This window comes from Macrobrachium nipponense, chromosome 1 (genome assembly GCF_015104395.2).
Source record: "Macrobrachium nipponense isolate FS-2020 chromosome 1, ASM1510439v2, whole genome shotgun sequence".
Classification (NCBI taxonomy): domain Eukaryota; kingdom Metazoa; phylum Arthropoda; class Malacostraca; order Decapoda; family Palaemonidae; genus Macrobrachium; species Macrobrachium nipponense.
This window is the reverse complement of record NC_087200.1, coordinates 127,484,073-127,503,951: the sequence shown is the minus strand read 5'-3', so window position 1 is coordinate 127,503,951 and position 19,879 is coordinate 127,484,073. Positions and strand designations below refer to the sequence as shown.

The 19,879-nt window shown below is 34.7% G+C and overlaps 1 protein-coding gene across 1 annotated transcript in view; it reads left to right on the top strand.

The window, feature by feature from the left end:
* Positions 1–16,265, top strand: part of LOC135219618 (progranulin-like) — a gene marked incomplete at its 5' end in the record, with an annotated part of 39,871 nt that extends 23,606 nt beyond the window's left edge. Inside the window, 1 exon segment of the mRNA XM_064256527.1 lies at positions 15,435–16,265. Coding sequence (XP_064112597.1) covers positions 15,435–15,578 — 144 coding nt within the window. The 3' untranslated portion in view covers positions 15,579–16,265.
* Positions 16,266–19,879: the final 3,614 nt, after the last annotated feature.

Below are 19,879 nucleotides of genomic sequence, written 5' to 3'. Positions count from 1 at the left end.
AAAAGTTTTATATATGGAAATGTGCGCAATTTCATGCACAATACAGCTAAACACAACCCATGGTTGTAGCTTTTATCAGTTTTGAAATTTTCTCATTAAAATAACGATAAGTGCCAAAATTTCAACCTTCGGTCAACTTTGACTCTACCGAAATGGTTGAAAAACGCAATTGTAAGCTAAAACACTTACTATATTCTAGTAATATTCAATCATTTACCTTCATTTTGCAACAAATTGGTATTCTAGTAATATTCAATCATTTACCTTCATTTTGCAGCAAATTGGAAGTCTCTAGCACAATATTTCGATTTATGGTAAATTTATGGGAAAAAAACAAAAAAAAAAATTTTTTTTTCCTTACGTCCGCGCGGTAACTCCTCCGAAAAAATCAGATTGTCGTAATGTTTACACCATTTTAAATTAGCCGTTACATAAAGTTTTATATATGAAAATGTGTGCAATTTCATGTAGAATACAAAAAAAAAAATGATTGAAGGTTGTAGCTTTTCTCATTTTCGAAATATAAGCATATAAATCACGATAAATAGAAAAAAAACACGTTTGATCAACTTTCATTCTACCGAATAGTCGAAAAACGCAATTGTAAGCTAAAACTCTTACAGTTTAGTAATATTCAGTCATTTATCTTCATTTTGAAACAAATTTTGAAGTCTCTAGCACAATATTTAGATTTATGGTGAATTTAAAAAAAAAAACTTTCCTTCCCTCCGCGCGGGGATTTTCCGCCGCAAATCTCCGAAATGCTTACGTCGCATTATCGTTATATTTGCTCCATTTCATATTAGACGTTTCATAGAGTTTTATATATGAAAATGTGCACAATTTCATGTAGAATAAAAAAAAATAATTGAAGGTTGTAGCTTTTCTCATTTTCAAAATATTTGCATATAAAAAAATATAAAAAAAATTAGACGTTCAGTCAACTTTAACTCATCCGAAATGGTAGAAAACTGCAATTGTAAGCTAAAACTCTTACAGTATAGCAAATATTCAATCATTTATCTTCATTCTGAAACAAATTGGAAGTCTCTAGAACAATATTTAGATTTATGGTGAATTTTTGAAAAAAAAAAATATTTACGTCCGCACGTTACGAATTCATGCATCTTTTTGTGATATTTTATCTGTGTTGCTTTGATCATTTTACAAGGTGTTATATACCAAAATGATCGCAATTTAGTGTACAATACAACAAAAAAGAAATTCACCCGTTAGCTTAAACTGTTTTGCTCACAGTGTGATTTGAATATAATTTTATATGAAATTTTGTTGTCGCTCTATCATATATCCCATTATTTATATATGATAATGATATTTATTTTTTCATTTTTGATGGTTGTATACTAAACTTCAGGCAATGACAAAATTAGGAGCCAAAAATGAACTCTTAAGCTTGAAAACTAAGCATGCTGTGATTTTTTGAAAAAAATATTTTTTCCGCTTTGGCGCTCACTCCGAGACCGCCTCGGCATATGGGAGACTATTTTTATCATACCCCTTCAGCGTAAGCGGGTTAATGAAACTTCAGCCTTTTGTTATAAGTTTTCATGCATTAATGTTTAAAATGTGCATGAAAAATGGGTAACAGGGTATTTATTTTATTTTTGTACATAAATATAATACAGTGGCAGTACGCATGTCCATATGAAGTCTTTGTAACAGCCCTTCACACGAATACAATATACAGTGGTCCCCCTGTATTCGCGGGGGATGCGTACCAGACTCCCCCGCGAATAGTTAGAATCCGCGAATGTTTGGAACCCCTATAAAAACGCTAAAAACTGCCTATTTTGTTAGTTAAAACTTAAGAAAAACCACTAAAAATTTTCATACTTTGTTTTCTTAATAGTTTTATCACAAAAAGTGCATTCTATGATGAAATTGATAATAAAAACCAGGAATTTGTGGTTATTTCTCATAGAAAAATACCGCGAATGTGCGAATTTTCCGCTAATAATGCAGGGAAACGTTCCCGAGAGAAATCCGCGAATGTGTGAGTCCGTGAATCCGGAGAACGCGAATACGGGGGGTCCACTGTATAGGTTGTTTAGTCGCGCCCGAATAATAAAATTTAAATTTATATAATTGAATCACGTTTTTATAACAAATTATATTTATAATTGTTGCATAAATTTATTTTAAAAGACAAAACTTGTGTATACATTTGATTTTGCAACACTGCAATTTATTTGTTTTTCCATGGGATAGAAGTACAAAATATAACTGAGCAACTCGTTCGATTTTTGGGTTTGTTACTCATGCAGAAAATTGAGGTATGACAATACGAGCTCGAGTTGCCGCTGCTACATAGATGGCATAGTGACGAGAATTAAGATGAGCACAGAAGAAAAAGTAAATATGCATCTTTTCCATAAATCCTTTAAAAAGTTATACATTACTTCACTGTATCCAATAATATTGTATGTATTCTCATATTATTGTATTATAAAATACTACGGCAAATCTAAAGCGGTATCCTGCGGAGCGACCAATGTTTTGGTATGAAATCAGCTGATGGCAAATATGAGTTTGTTCCGCCATATTTAACGCAATTCTGCACGAATTTTCTTGCTTCTAGTTAGCATAAATGAATATCTAGATACTTGACCTTTATGAGACAAGGTTATTTTTCCTTATACGACGTGTTTTTAGGTGAGAATATGAATTGAATATGTCTTGTTGTGATAGCAAACTAATTTTTTTTTGTTAACAGATCACGTTTGCGGCATGTTTATTGCGTAAAAATATTACATGATACTGTTCACAATTTTCCTTTATATCATCGTAATACGAACTTTACATTGTTTATCTTATATCGGCATGAAACCAGGAAAATGTGTTCTTTCAAGCACAGTAGTTTTGTTTAAAATTATATTATCTCAATTTTATGTATGGTTGTGTATGATGGCATACATTTACTGGAGTTTTATACTTGTTGTTGATGCACGATAATAGTCATTAGCAGCTTGAACAGTTTTCTCGGCTTCAGTTATAACTAGGTTTAAATTTAACAGTATATTTCCCAATTGATCTTTGATCTATAGGGAATAAAGTTATTACATTAAAGACATCTCGGTTCTATTCTACATAACGTCATTTATAACAACTACGGTAATAGTGTACTATAGTACGATGATTGAAATACAAGCCAAAAAGATGTTATGCAATTCGGCTGTACTTGAAATAAAAATTCGTTTCTCGTTCGGTTGTTCATGGCTGTACACGTTTACGCAACGATTATAACGTTGAAACCATACTTTCATAATTCTCTTTTGCAGTTTTTGAACTTATGTAACTAGAAGATGGGATAAAATTAGGCTATTGCAATTTGGTCTCTCATAAAATCGGATTATAGTAAGACGAATTAGTGTAACTTGAACACTACAGGTACCTGTACACGGTATAAAACCTTATTTTATCTTTACATACTCTAGACACCCAAAGGATTAAAGCTAGGCTTTTTTCACTTAACAGTATTTATAATACTATAATGTACTGTACAGTATTACTGTACAGTAAATTCTATAGTACTATACTACATAAATATAATTTTACTTCATTGCAGGATTATGGGGCCGTTTTACTGGTTTAGGGCACTGTTAACTGGTCTAGAATTTCGAAAGGAGGTGTGCGGCGGCCGTAGGCTTTAAAATTGCTTAGCGTTGCGCGGCCAGGAACGGAACCCATGCCGCTAACCGAGGGTCGCCTGTAACTGTAAAATATACAAGATTTTCTAACACCGTTTGATGTTGAAAGCCTTTGTATATTTTCGAACCTTCAGTATTAATTGTGGATTTTTGTAATACATCGCTCTCACTACCAAACCTCAAAATGCTGTTTGAAAGCCTTTTGTATATTTTTCATACTTTACTATTAATTGTCAGTTTTTATGACATACATTTTTCTCACTATCCAACCTCAAACAAATATTGCATTTACTGCGAAACTTATATGTGTGTGCGCTTAGTTTTTAACTGGGACTAAAAAAATAAAGGGTTGATGCTTACACCAAGGAAATCCCGCAAAAGGGAAAACTGTCACCGTAACTGTGCGCATACCAAAATAATAGCATCGGAGTGATAGTTTTAAAGAAATCACAGCAACACCGCCACCAATGTTACCAGATGTAGTAGCATCATTAGGTGCTCTTAGTATAGTATTTTGTGCTAAATTTTGTTGCATAGCGTAATATTGCTCATAACTACCCACTTAGCATATTTTTGTGAAGTTTGGCATAAATGTACGTAGAATAATTAAAAATAACAAACATATCTGACTTATTTTGCTAAAATAACGTACGTAATATTTATTAAGTTGGGTTTGTCAATCTCTCACATAAGAACATATAAACACAGGTTTTGATGTGTCCCTCATACATGCTGCCCAAGCATCACAAATGTCTGTGTTTTAAGACATAAGTGCAAAACAAAATCCCAACAATATTTTTGGAGAACGAACAACAAGACTTAGATAGTGAATGACGTCCATTAATTAATTACAAATGACGATATTGACAGTTTTCTTTATGAAAACATCAACACGGAGTCATTCTTATGAAAACATTGACACGAAGTCATTCTGGGTTGAAGGTTACAAGTAATAGATATCCTATTTTTTCAAACTTGGCTCGACCCTTGCTAACCATACCATATTCAGACTGTGAGTGCATTTCTCTATGGTAAAAAAAGTCAAATGTTTCACTAACAAATTAACTAATATGCAGTGAATGTATCAAGAAAGGTGACTGCGCCAAATTTAATCCTTCCAAGGACATGCTAAGGTCCATAAAGATATTTCCTGTAAATAGGATTATATCAACTTTCATATTTAATGGCAAATTGTATTTATATGTTATACAGTCATACCCCTGCATACCAAAGTCTCTGCGTGCAAAAAATTCAGGTTACAAAGTTAAAGACGAAGATTTTTTTTGCTTCTGTGTACAAAAACCATTCAGGTTGCGAAAGGGTGTATGCTCTGTAAAGTCTGAGATTTGCCCGGGCTGCTGAGAACAATTTTAAAACTTGCTCTCCGCCAACTCAGTAGACTCACTACCATCCTCCCGCTCTCCGATTGGTTCCTGATGCTAGTCACCGGCGTAAAATCCTGCTCTCCTATTGGTCAGCATCTGTCCCATCATGCCTCTATGTAAAGGCGTTCCTTGAAATTTTTTTTTTGTTTTGTAAGTTACTTTATCATGTTGTGTGTGAACTTAATTACTGACGCTATTAGCCATGGGTCCCAAGAATGTTGCTGAAGCTCATGGAAAGAAGAGGATGCTTTCTATGGAGACAAAGATGGGGATGGAGACAAGATGGAGATAACCAAGAAGTGTTAATGTTTTATGGCATTTGTTAATGTGTATCGTGAAGTTAAGTATTCATGTTTTCTGCCATTTGTCCTCTTCCTCTGTCGCCATTTTCAGACATCGCCTCACTTGAAAGGTAAGGTTCCACATTTTACCACATGTACGTATATCTACGAACAGTATTTCTTGTACCCTGTACACTAACCCTTAAACGCTGACTGGACGCATTATACGTCGACTAAAATTGTCTGTCGGGTGCTTAATTGATGTACGATACGTCAACTACAAAAAGTTTTTTTAAATATTCGCAGAAAAATAGTTGTAGGCCTAGTTTGGGAAAAATTTTAAATCACGCGCCTTGAGGGATGCTGGGAGTTCACGGATCAAGCTGTTGTGTTGTTTACAAGCGTTACCCAGGTGCACTTGCGTGAATTTCGTTCTTCTTGCACTAAAAAGCATCAGAGACACATCTCGGAAATTCTTTCGTCACTTTGTCGTAATTTTTGCACCGTCTTATATTAGCTGTTACATAGTTTTATATATGAAAATGTGTGCAATTTCATGTAGAATACAACAAAAACAACCCATAGTTGTAGCTTTTATCAGTTTTGAAATATTTTTATATAAATCACGACCAGTGCCAAAATTTCAACCTTCGGTCAAATTTTACTCTACGGAAATGTTTGAAAAACGCAATTGTAAGCGAAAACTCTTACAGTCTAGTAATATTCAATCATTTACCTTCATTTTCTAAGAAATTGGAAGTCTCTACCACAATATTTCGATTTATGGTAAATTTTTGAAAAACTTTTTCCTTACGTCTGCGCTGTAACTGCCGAAAATCTAAAAAATTCTTGTGTCAGTTTGTCGTAATTTTTGCACCATTTTATATTAGCCGTTACAAAAAGTTTTATATATGAAAATGTGCGCAATTAAATGTAAAATACAACAAAAAATAACTCTTGGTCGTTGCTTTTATCAATTTTGAAATATTTTCATATAAATCATGATTTGCCAAATTTCAACCTTTGGTCAACTTTGACGCGACCAAAATGGTCGAAAAACGCAATTGTAAGCTAAAACTATGACATTCTAGTAATATTCAAGCATTTACATTCATTTTGCAACAAATTGGAAACCTCTAGCACAATATTTTTATTTATAGTGAATTTTTGAAAAATTTGAAAAACACCTATTCCTTACGTCCACGCGCGGTAACTGCCGAAAATCTCAGAAATTCTTTTGTCAGTTTGTCGTAATGTTTGCACCGTTTTATATTAGCCGTTACATAAAGTTTTATACGTGAAAATGTGCACAATTTCATGTAGAATACAATAAAAAATAACTCATGGTTGTAGGTTTTATCAGTTTTGAAATTTTTTCGTGTGTCACGATAACGTGACAGAAATGGTCGAAAACTGCAATTGTAAGCTAAATCACTTACAGTCTAGTAATATTCAATCAATTACCTTCATTTTGCAACAAACGGGAAGTCTCTAGCAGAATATTTTGATTTATGGTGAATTTTTGAAAAAACTTTTTTTTTACGTCCATGCGTTACGAATTCGTGCATCATTTTGTGATATTTTCACTGTGTTGCTTTGATAATTTTACAATTTGTTATATACCAAAATCATCGCAATTTAGTGTACAATACAACATCAAAAAATAACTCATTAGCTTTAACCGTTTTGCTCACAGCGTAATTTGTATACAATTATATATGAATTTTTTTTTTTGGTGCTGTCATATATTCCAATATTTATATATGATATTTTTTTTCATTTCTGATGGTTGCATACTAAACTTCAAGCAATGACAAAAAAAAAAGGAGCCAAAAATGAACTCTTAATCTTAAAAACTAAGTGTGCTGTGATTTTTTGAAAACTATTTTTCCACTTCGGCGCTGACTCCCGAACGCCGCTGGTATATGAGAGACACTTCGGTAAATAGCGGCTCAGCGTTTAAGGGCTGATACACTTTATTTACAGGTACAGTCATGGTTAGGTTAGGTATTGAATAGTCCAAATTGTTGTATTTCATTGTTTATTCATCTATTTTGCTTTATTGTAAAATTTATAGTGGTGTTTTTGTAGGGCTTGGAACGAATTAGGCAATTTACATGTAAAGCGTAGTTCTAGATGCGAAAAAATCAGGTTACGAAGGCCACTTCGGAACGGATTACTTTCGTAACCTGAGGCACTACTGTATATTTATACTTACTTTGAAAATAAATTATTAATTTAACATAACATTAGCACAATTTTGTCATCCCACTAGCATAATTTCGATAGATTTAGCATAATTTCCTATGGATTTTATCATCAAATGAGAAATGAGATCTCTTAGCATAAAATTAACATAACTTTGTCATCCCACTAGCATAATTTTGATAGATTTAGCATTAAATGGAAGTGAGATCTAAGATAATATCCGCATAATTTTGATAGATTTACCATCATTTCATATAGAGTTTAGCATCAAATGGGAAGTGAGAACTAAGTTCGTATAATATTACCAAAATTTTGTCATCCCACTAGCATAATTTTGAGATTTACCATATATATTGGGAAGTGAGATGTAAGTTAGCATAACATTAGCATATTTTTGATAGATTTGGCACATTTTCATGTAGAGTTTAGCAACAAATGGGAATTGAGATCTAAGTTATCATAAAATTAGCATAATTTCACATGCAGTTTAGCATCAGAGAGATCTGGTAACACAACACGCCACCAGCAACACAGACTAGTTGCAATTGACTGAAACAATTTTGTTTACAAACATCATATGGCCACTGGTCAAATTCCAGAATTTTGTTCAAACTGTATTGCAAAGTTTACTCAAAATTTGGTGTCGAAACCCAATATGTCAACTTTTAATACAGTTAAGGTCCAGGGTTCTACTGCACTGTGATTGATGTTGTGGACAGGGTTTCTCTTCACTTGGAACTTCTGTTCAGCAGATAGTGGATTTTCTGATCTTACTCAGAACAGAGAAGCATCTTTCAGGTTTCTGCATTCAAGGGCTACAGAGCTGCCTCAGGATAAGTTCTTCATCTGAAACATGTGGACATAACTTCACCTTGGGAAATTTTTTTATTTTGTTTAAGCAGTCTTCCTTGAAGAGTTGGATAGTGCCATGGTCTAGATGATGATATAAAACTTGCCAGGGGTAGGGGTCTGTAGCTTTTGAATTTGTCCCAGAATTCATGGCTAAGACTCAATATCCCTTGGTTCAAAGTGACAGATTTGCCTTATTTTCCATTTCTTCCCTTAAGGAATTTGTTAACAATGCCCCTTAAGAGTTACTGCTTTGTCTTGTGAGAGCACTGCTTTGTCCATGTAAAAATGACTTGTCAACCCCAAGGAGAAAAAAGGCCTAAAGTTGTTCAACCTTTTCAGTTGTTAGCTTGGGCCAAGCCAAGGAAGAAGTGTCCAAGAATACCTTTTCATTTTGGCTACATGGGGTGATTAGGCAAGCCTACTCCTCATCATCAAGCTCTGCCACCAGTAATGTGCATGTAAAAGCGCATGACATCAGAGTAGTTTCCTCCCCGGCATTTAAGAATAACTTGTCTGTTCATAGGATTTTGAAAGCTGGTTCCTGGCTTTGTCAGACCTCTTTCACTTACTTTTACCTAAACATTGTTGCCCACAGGTCCTTGGACACTTTTTTCCTTGAGTCTGGTGTTGGCTGCTTTGGACTGGTTGTTAGATATCCACATATCTAACATCTTACAGCCTTTGTTTTTAATCCCAGTTGACTGGGTGTTAGATATCCACATATCTAACATCTTAAAGGCTTAGGTCCACTTCGTTAGAATCCTCATTCCTAAGAAGAATGATCAGGTGTGGCAAACCACCAGTTGGTTCAGTTTTCTCACTCTTCCCACCAAGTGTGATTCTATCCTAATGTTAAGACAAAAGGTTTGTTCTGCGTATTAACAAATGACAAATTTTTAATTAATTTGTATTTCATTGGTAACATACCTGAGGTCTTAACATTGACTGCCTACCTCTAACCATTTCTCTTACATCTAGCCACTTCTCTTGTCTCATCCTGGGTTGGAAGAGACAAAATAAGTCATGAGGTTCTAGGGTGGTCTCTGACCCGCGTCAATCTCGGCTACATATCAGATGCCACAGAGCCCTTGCATATACAGTTTTTTTTTTTTTTTTTTTTATTGGTTTTAACAGGTTTCTAGCTGGCGCCAGAAGAGTTATCCTAATGTTAAGACCTCAGGTTTGTTGGCTATGAAGAATGTAAATTAATTAAAAATTTGTCATATTGTGTAGAGATTGTTAGATTATCAAACATTATTCCAGGAAAAGTTGGTGCACCATTCAAAACTTGTATACAACAAGATAGTTAGTACTGAAGAAGGCTACTAAATAGATAGGTACTAGAGAAAGACTACTAAATTATTAACAATCCAGACTCGGGTTAAATATGAGTACTAATTGATGTAGCGTATCAGTTTTATTTCTAAAGATTTTCTTGTCTTTCCATTATAAATCTAATCTGATAGTGACTTTACACATTGTTATTACCTTAAATATACTCCGAAGAAAAAGACTGGTTGTCAGATGATGGAATTCAGAGATTAACAAGCAGAGCATCTGATTTTCTGTATAGAATATACACTGACATGCTCTTACTTACCCTGCTTAGATATATATGTAAGATCGGCTTTAATGCATTAGGTTTCTGGGTAAAGAAACTCTAACAAGCTTCTCTTCATTATTTTTCAAACCAGAAAGGGCTAGTAGTCTTGATCATTTCAAACAACAAAAATTGACTTTGGCCATTTGTGTTTGGGATGCCCTTGAATTAGTAATATGAAATAATCTGACCATATCAAATAACAATAGATTTTGTGTTTTGTGGTGAAATGTGCCTGATTTGTTGATATGTAGCATTTGGATCATACTCGACAGCAACTGATTTAGGTGCTTGTGATTGGAATGTGCCTGACTTTGTAGTAATTAGCACTTGGATCACATCTGATAACAGTTGATTTTGGTGCTTTGTGATGAGAATATGACTTGGATTATATCAGCAACAGTTTATGTATATAATGATTGTGCCTGATTTGATTATAAATGTCACTTGAATCGTTGAGATTGAATTTGGTGTTGTTTGATTTGACTGTCCCTGATTAAATAGTACATTCAACTCTTGGATGTTTTCTGTCATAAGACACAGAACAGAATTTGTCAGTTGCTGATTTTTTGTGTGACAAAGCTCTGCAGTGTAGCAATGCTGACTTTTATCTTGGTAGGGCATAACTACAAACCTTTTTCCATGTAAAGTACACAACTACAGCTACACAGTACTGTTGATATGTAATGTACAATAATCATTTCAATCTTTGTACCATAATGTAATTTATTGGTATGTTTTAAACATTTCTGTAATGTCTATTATGTACAGGTAGGCATTGATTTACAACAGGGTTAGGTTCTTGCAGCATGTTGGAAGTCAAATTTGATGTAAATAGGTTTGCAATTCAAATAACTCTTAACTGATGCTACCTGAGTGATGAGAGTGTTCTCCCGAGATTGCGTGTTTCCGAGAACTCGGTGGTCAACTGTCATACTGCATGTACTCTTATGCATCACCCCATGCAGCCCCGCTGCCAGACATATGGTTGTAAGTATGAGGAGTCATATGTCGAGCTGGTTGTAAGTCAGATGGTACTTGTAAAAGTAGATTATATGTAATTATCTAATGGTGCTGTAAGACAAAATTACTTTGTCCTGTTTGGTGTTAAGTCAGATGGTACTTGTAAAAGTAGATTGTATGTAATTATTTAATGGTGCTGTAAAAGACGAAATTCCTTTGTCCCTTTGCACATGGGTGGGTTCAGCCAATGAAGGAAAGGGCAAATTGAGATTTGTCCTATGTCACACACAATAAAGGTGTCCCTCTGAAAGAGAGGTGTTGAACCCTTACCCACCTTTAACGCCGATTGGACGTATTAAACATCAACGAAATTGTCTGTCGGGTGCCAAACCGACGTATGGTACGTCGACAATAAAAAGTTTTTTGAAAATTCGCGGAAAAATAGTTATAGGCCTACTAGGCGAAAACTTTTGAATCACGCGCCTTGGGGGATGCTGGGAGCTCATGGATTAAGCTGTTGTTTTGTTTACAATCGTTACCCAAGCGCGCAAGCGCGAATTTCTTTCTTCTTGCACTAAAAAGCATCAGCGACACATCTCAGAAATTATTTAGTCACTGACATAATTTTTGCACCATTTTATATTAGCCGTTACATAGAGTATTATATATGAAAATGTGCGCAATTTCATGTAGAATACAACAAAAAACAACTCATGGTTGTAGCTTTTATCAGTTTTAGAATATTTTCGTATAAATAACGATAAGTGCCAAAATTTCAACCTTCGGTCAACTTTGACTCTACCGAAATGGTCGAAAAACGCAATTGTAAGCTAAAACTCTTATATTCTAGTAATATTCAATCATTTACCTTCATTTTGCAACAAATTGGAAGTCTCTAGCACAATATTTTGATTTATGGTGAATTTTAGAAATAAAACTATTTCCTACGTTGGCACGGTAACTCTTCCGAAAAAAATCAGAAATTTTTTCGTCCGATTGTCGTAATGTTTGCACCGTTTTACATTAGCCATTACATAAAGTTTTATATATGAAAATGTGCGCAATTTTATGTAGAATACAACGAAAAACAACCCATGGTTGTAGCTTTTACCAGTTTTGAAATATTTTCACATAAATAACGATGTGCAAAAATTTCAACCTTTGGTCAACTTTAACTCTACCGAAATGGTAATAAAAAGCAATTGTAAGCTATTACATTCTAGTTATATTCAATCATATACCTTTATTTTGCAACAAATTGGAAGTGTCTAGCACAGTATTTTGGTTTATGGTGAATTTATGAAATAAACTTTTTCCTTACGTCCGTGCAGTAACTTCCGAAAAAATCATAAATTTTTTTGTCTGATTATCTATCGTAATGTTTGCACCATTTTGAAATAGCCGTTACACAAAGTTTTATATATGAAAATGTGCGCAATTTCATGTAGAATACAACTAAAAAATAAACAACCCCATAGTTTGGAGCTTTTATCAGTTTTGAAATATTTTCATATAACGATAAATAGAAAAAATTTGACCTTCGGTCAACTTTAACTTGACCGAAATGGTCAAAAACTGCAATTGTAAGCTACAACACTTACAGTCTAGTAATATTCAATCAATTACCTTCATTTTGCAAGAAACGGGAAGTCTCTAGCACAATATTTTGATTTATGGTGAATTTTTGAAAAGATTTTTTTTTTATGTCTGCACACTACGAATTCATCCATCATATTGTTATAATATTTTCTCTGTGTTGCTTTGATCGGTTTACAATTTGTTATATACCAAAATCATCGCAATTTAGTGTACAATACACAAAAAATAATCAACTCATTATCTTAACCATTTTGCTCACAGCGCGATTTGTATACAATTATATATGAAAATTTATTTTCACGCTTTCATATATTCCAATATTTATATATGATAATGATATTGTTTTTAATTTCTGATGGTTGCATACTAAACTCAGGCAATGACAAAAAAAGGAGCCAAAAATGATCTCTTAATTTTGAAAATTGAGCATGCTGGGATTTTTTGAAAAAAATTTTTTTCCACTTCGGCGCTCACATCGCGAACGCGGCCGGCATACAGGAGACACTTTCGACATACTGGCCCTCGGCGTTTAAAGGGTAACTAAAGATAGCATGCATCAAGGCTGTAACGATATATCATATATCTATCTTAACTCACCGCAGTATCATGCCTGAATGCTTAAGGGGGCCGGCCGGCTAATGCCATTTTTTAAGGACAGGACTTTGATATTCATACCACTTAATAAGGGGACTTGGGACATCTCCAAACCACATATGATTTTCGCTCTGACCTTCGGTTTTGTGACGCCAGGGCGATTTATCCCGAAAATTACCATTTTTCAAATTCTATCTCCTCCCTTGATATTTCATATTAAGACCTAGGATTACTACCATATATAGACCTGATGTAGACCTCTAATCGAATGAGTTTTTTTTCTAAAAGTTATTTTTTTGATAGATATGAATTTTTCAATATGGTAAAAAAGTAAACCCTATAAATCAGGAGAAAAAAATTTATAAAAAGAAAGACGAAACAAAAAATGGAATAAAAGGGCTTGAATTGATTGTTCTGTAATGTTTTTCTGAGTTATATACCAAATTCCAATGTTATAGCTTTAAAACTTAAGTGAGAAGATAGATTTTGAAGGTCAATAAGTATAGTTTTGAGATACGGGCGTTCAAAGTTTTCCTTCGTATTTCTATAAAGACTGTTAATAAATAATGATTATTATGAATGCATATTTCTTTTTTATGTATTAATAAACAAAAACTATTTTATCATAATTTAATCATAAATGATTATCCCTTTGCTCATATATTGTAGCCTGGGTCACTGCGTCAGGCAAGACGGGCCACTCCTTCCTATGCAACTCTCTCTCTCTCTCTCCTTCACTAACTCGGCTTATTACAGCGAATTTTCTTCTTCTGTATGTTAGCAAGATGTTTTCCTTGTATTTTCCTCTGGCATGATGAAATTCTCGCCGAAACAAAGATAAACAAACGTAAATGCAAGAGAATGTCAGTGGTGAAACTCGAAGGTGTACTCTCTTTTTACAAAGACAATTTAATAAATCATGATTTTTATGAATTTCATATTCCTTTTTAGGTATTAAAAAACCAAAACTATGTTATCATAAATGAAGATCTCTTTGCTCAAAGATCGTAGCCTTGGGCACAGTGTGATGTGTGCTGTCAGGCAAGACGTGGGCGTTACTACGCAACCCTCCCCTCTCTCTTCGCCAACTACGCTAATATCGCGTAGTATATGTATTATGATACTCTGTAATAATATTTGAGTGATTTTTCTTCGTCTGTATGTTAGCGAGATGTTTTCCTTGTCTTTTCCTCATTGGCATGATGAAATTCTTGCCGAAACATAAACATACGTAAAGCAATCGAATGTCAGAGGTGAAACTCGAACGTGTAGACTACTTGAGGTTAGTGCTCACACTGAATCATGGTTGAACTCGGTAGCTGACTGAAGTCTCCCTTCTGCGGCTCATGGAATCTCTACAGATGCCATTTCTCACAATTTCTTTTTACTACGAGAGAGAGAGAGAGAGAGAGAGAGAGAGAGAGAGAGAGAGAGAGAGGGGGGGGGGGGGGGGGGGGGTCGAAGCTCAAGCCATCCGGCACCACCATGGTGATTTTGTTACAAGACCTATCGGGCAATTTGACGGTTTGCCAGTCAAGTGTGCCTGTTAGAGGGGAGGTCCGCCGATCAGCCCCGGTCGTGTGGACAGGCCTTTAGGCTTACTGTAGGAGTCCAAAGAAACAATCCAATAGGGTTATCCTGAACTGATAAGTGGCTTTAGCCCAAGGTGGTGGCTCTGTGTAGGGTTTTGGGAAATATATGTCTGCCCTCAGTAATAGCCAAACCTGGAGTCAGAATGAACCAAACAGTGAGGCCAGACCGCTTAGGGCCCAGTATGGCCACTATCAAAGGTAAGCTCCTTCCAATCCTTACATCGCCTCTATCTTTCTCAGCTAACTAAAACGAAAGCATTTCGGCAGCAGACGGGAAGGATATAGAGGATACAATGAGAGGATTATGCTATGTTGGCAGCCATCTCATGCTTGTGGGTTAACGCTTGTCCCTTAAAACCCCTTATAGAAATTTTCCTTGTTATGACCTTTCATATTAGGATTGGATATCAGGAGAAAACTGTGCTGTATGTACTTTAGCCACACTTTATTTCATGGTCTGTGTAACTTTTTTTTCATATTCTCTATTGTAACTCATTTCATAGTCTTTATTATTATAGTACTAATAAAATTTCTAGACGGATTACATATTATAGACTTGAAGATTCCACTGAAAATTTGAGTGTTCCCCGAGGCCCCGTGGTGTGTGTGTGTGTGTGTGTGTACTTTTTTTTGTAAATTGATGTCAGAAGGTTTTTATCCGGTAAATTTAATTTTATTTATTTTCTTTACAGGCAACATGCTGTGGTGATAAGGTGCATTGTTGCCCACATGGCTATTGGTGCACAGATGAGGGATGTGACAGAATGCCAGAAGCGAAAGAACATTATGCACCATTCTTGCTGAAGCTTTTTAATACTAAGAAAACAGAAGTGTAGCATGATGCTGTAATTCACTCCTAATTTTTTGTTTTTGTTTTGTTACTGAAATTATTAATTTTAATTTTATCAGTTCTCATTCAAGATTTTTTTATAACAATTGTGATTTTTTTTTCTAAATGGAAGATGGGTGCTATTATCCATCGAGATATATTTTCCCTTTATATAGTGAAATGTTTTTGTCAAAAGAATTTGGAGAAAAAAAATTAACCTTTAATTAATTTTTTAAGAACTTGTGCAGCCCATCTGTTGTATTTTATGAGAAATTTCAGTCTTAAGGAAAGTGATTAGTGGAGGTAGTATCTCTCAGTAAAATGTATAATTTTTCTATCTACCTAAATTTGTAAAATATTTTTTTTTATCCCCAATAGCATGTTAATTTATCCTAGTACCTTTGTAATTCTGGAATTTACTCAAAACTTGTGATACCTCAATCCTTTGTGTTCACAAAATTGCAATTACAAATTTAGCATTAGGTATAAAAAGTTTCTATTAGCAGGTATCAAGGTTATACTACATAAAATAAAAAACTTTATGTATATTATGAATTTTTAACAAATTGTATAGAATTCTCATTTATTCATACATTAAACTAGTATCCCATATATGAGCTGAGATCAGATAAATAATTTGTAAGTTGGGAAGTAGTATTTTGTATATGAGTAAACTTTTTGAACAAAAGTAAAAGTTTAGTTTGTCTCATTCCCAGGTGTGTGTAACATATGATTGCTCTTGTATATGCATGAAAATGATTGAGCTGTCTGTCTTATGACAAAAAGTCCCAATCAGTAATTTTTGCCTACAAGTATACAAACCATTGCTTTTCATATTAAGAATGTGTCCATGAGTGCAAGCCAGAACAGAGGTAACCGGGGGAATAAGAAGGTGAGTGGAGTAATACCTGTCATTCTTCTGCCCCACTCGCTTACTGATAGTAGCCACTTTTCTTTAGGCATTAGGCAGGGAGGCCATGCTTTCCGCTCTATCCCTGTGGGCACATTTCTTTGCAATTGCATTGGATTCTCATTGTGCCTTGTACCAAATAAAAGAAGAGACCAGAGTTGGTATGGGAAGCTATCACGTAGTTGCTTTGTCTCCTCAGTAGCATTGCTTTGTTGTAATGATAAAGATTGTACTTTATTTTTCCTTTTTTCTTGTATGTATAAACTATCCTATCCCCATTGGAAGAAGATACACCAAATTCAAAGTAACTAGCACTATTCCATACGAATCTACACTTTCAAAGTACTTATTACCGCCATATATATGCTGTGGCTCTCTGCTGACCTATACATTAAAAAAAAATTTTTTTGTGTGTATGGTGTTTTTACGTTGCATGGCACCTGTGGTTATTCAGGTTATTCAGCAACGGGACTAACTGCTTCACGTGACTTCTGAACCACGTTGAGAGTGAACTTCTGTCACCAGAAATACACATCTCTCACCCTGCAGTGTAACGCCAGAGAATTGAACTTGCGGCCAATGATGTGGCATGCCGACACCATACCAACCACGCCACTGAGGCATTCAAAATGAAACAAATGGCCATCCGGCAGGTTATACTTTGACCTGAGGTTAGGTTAGTTCAACCAATTTGTGAATCATCCCATTAGCTGTACCACTAGAGTACATGACGAGGAGAGATTGGAAACAAGGGCCAGTAGAGGAGAGTCAAACATACTATATGAAAGTATAGGTTTGTATCCCAGGTAAAATACAAATTACTTTGACTTGTTATGATGGGAGTATGAGTCCAAGCTTTCATACTTAGACATAACAAGTAGGTGGGAGGACCGATCTGTCTGGAGTGTCAGGTGGACTCACTCTGGATTTCCTTTGCCACACTACCCATACTCTCAAAACTAACTACCGAACTCTGGTCATCACTGAAGAAAACCAAAGTAAGGAAAAAATTTTTCTGTACTCGCCTCACTTCACCTTCTTGAGGGGAGGAGTGTCGATGATGATTGACAATCTTGACAGAAGAACCTACCCTCTGGGCTTCACTGCCGTTTTTACTACCTCCGGGGTGCAAGGGTCTTTGAAATTCCTGCCTTCTGGACCTGCTGAAAGTGTTCGTGAACTATCGGTGATAAGATTAGTGTGAAAATAGTAGGATAAAGCGTCAACTAAGTTAGTTTATCAAGTGAAATACTGTAAATCAGAACAAGATGGCAGTAAGTTCCAACTGTGGCAAAAAAAGGCGAAATTTAGCTTGTTTGGCAGATTCGCTATACGATGAGATAGCAGGAAGGGAACTGGCATTTCTCATCTATGAGATTAGCAACAGTCCTAACCAAAAAGATACAAAAGCATTCATAGATATATTAGAAGGATATAATCCTTCAAACTGGAACAAATCAACAGAAAACATCTTGAAAATAATTGAAGAAGTTCCAAATAAAATCCAAGTGGTCAAGAGACTCATAAAGAAAATATACATAAACCAACATATTCCGACAAAGAAAATGAATAAGGTGAACATTGTGAATATCCTAATTGATGCATTAGGAAAAAGAATGCCAAAAGCATGCAAACTGTGTAAGGTGTGGTATAGCATAGTTAATCCACAAAACCTAATCAGAAAATGTGCTGCATGCAACATTCCGACCCATCCACAATGTGCTGAGGTAATGCAAGATATGAGATAAGATACCAGAATATTTTGCTCAACATGTCTATCATGGATAGACAATGTTATTAAATCAAGATTGAATGTACAAATAGTTGAGGATGAAGAAGAAGAGGAAAACAGAAGAGAAGTAAACAAAACTGAAATGACAGAAAAAAATAAGGAAAACAAAGAACAAGATGCAGAGGTACTCATTGATACTACATATGAGGCAATAAAGCAGCATACTTACGAAGAAATAAATTACGATATGACAACACAAAAGAAAATCCCGAAGAGGCTCTATCCAGATCTACACAATGACGGGAAAGAGGAAAAAATAGACAAAAAAGACAAAGTCTGCAACCTTTTGAAAAGAAGGAATTGCAGATTTGGAGAAAGATGTTACTACAAACATCCTAAGGTATGTCACAACTATGAAATATATGGTAAATGTGCATACCTAGATGGCTATGAGGATGATTGCAGAGATCTGCATCCAAAAATATGCAAAAACCTAAAAGAAGGAAAAGGATGTAAGTTCGACAAAAAATGTTAATATATGCACCCTGTAGCCATGAATCATAATCAAATAAATAATCAATCAAGTAATAAAATCCAAAATAAGAAAGAAACAAATAAAGAGAGGAATAAAGAATATCAGGTAAAAGAAAAAACCAAACCATCAACAAGATATGCAGAGATGTCAGCAAAAAATTTCAAAGCCTCAGCTCCAAGATTCTACTCAAGAGATAATGACTATTTATTATGCAAGGGGATATTGCAGATACAGAGAAAATTGCAGATTCACACACAAAATGAATAATTATGATGAAGGAAGATCAAATATTATGGAAAAGTTGGATTTTTTAATGTCAGAATTTCTGGAAATGAAAAAAAGAACAACATACCAGAACAGGAAAGAGACATGGGAAATCTTATTATTACCAATATTAAATGAAGGAGAAAACACGCAAACCATCATAGTGATGAATGCGCTGGGTTTAGTTACGAGTAACTCAAAAAGAAAAATAGAGCACTTAGAAGAACTAACCCAAATTGAAAAGAAAATAGATATAATGAATATAAGTGAAACCTGGTATTCCCAAGAGACTGGGAATGATGATCAAATAAAAGGGTTCCAAACTTATAGATCAGATAGAAAAAATAGGAATCCAGGGGGAACCGCAATATATGGGAAAGACAAAAAACAAGGAAAAATATGTGAGAAATATAGTAACTCAGAATGTGAACTAATAGCAGTAGAATTTGAATCTGAAAAATTAATGAACATAGTAATATATAGACCTCCTAATACTAAAGAGTTTGACTTAATAATAGAAAAATTGGATGATATATGTAGAAATCACAAGGACTGGACTATTCTCCTATCTGGAGACTTCAACTTTCCTTTCGTAGACTGGAAAGATCGAATAGGAGATTGTGGCTGTACTTATACATATAAAAAAGAGAGTAATAGTTGTGCAGAAGATAAGAGGCAATTCGAAAAGCTATTAGATATGCTACTAGAATGCAACATTCAACAAATAAATCACCTGCCAACAAGAAAGGAAAATACATTAGACCTAGTATTTGTGAACGAGATGAATTATGTTAAAGAAATAATAGTTTATAATGCAAGTATTTCAGACCATAATGTCATAGAATTAACAGTCCATTCCAAAGCAAG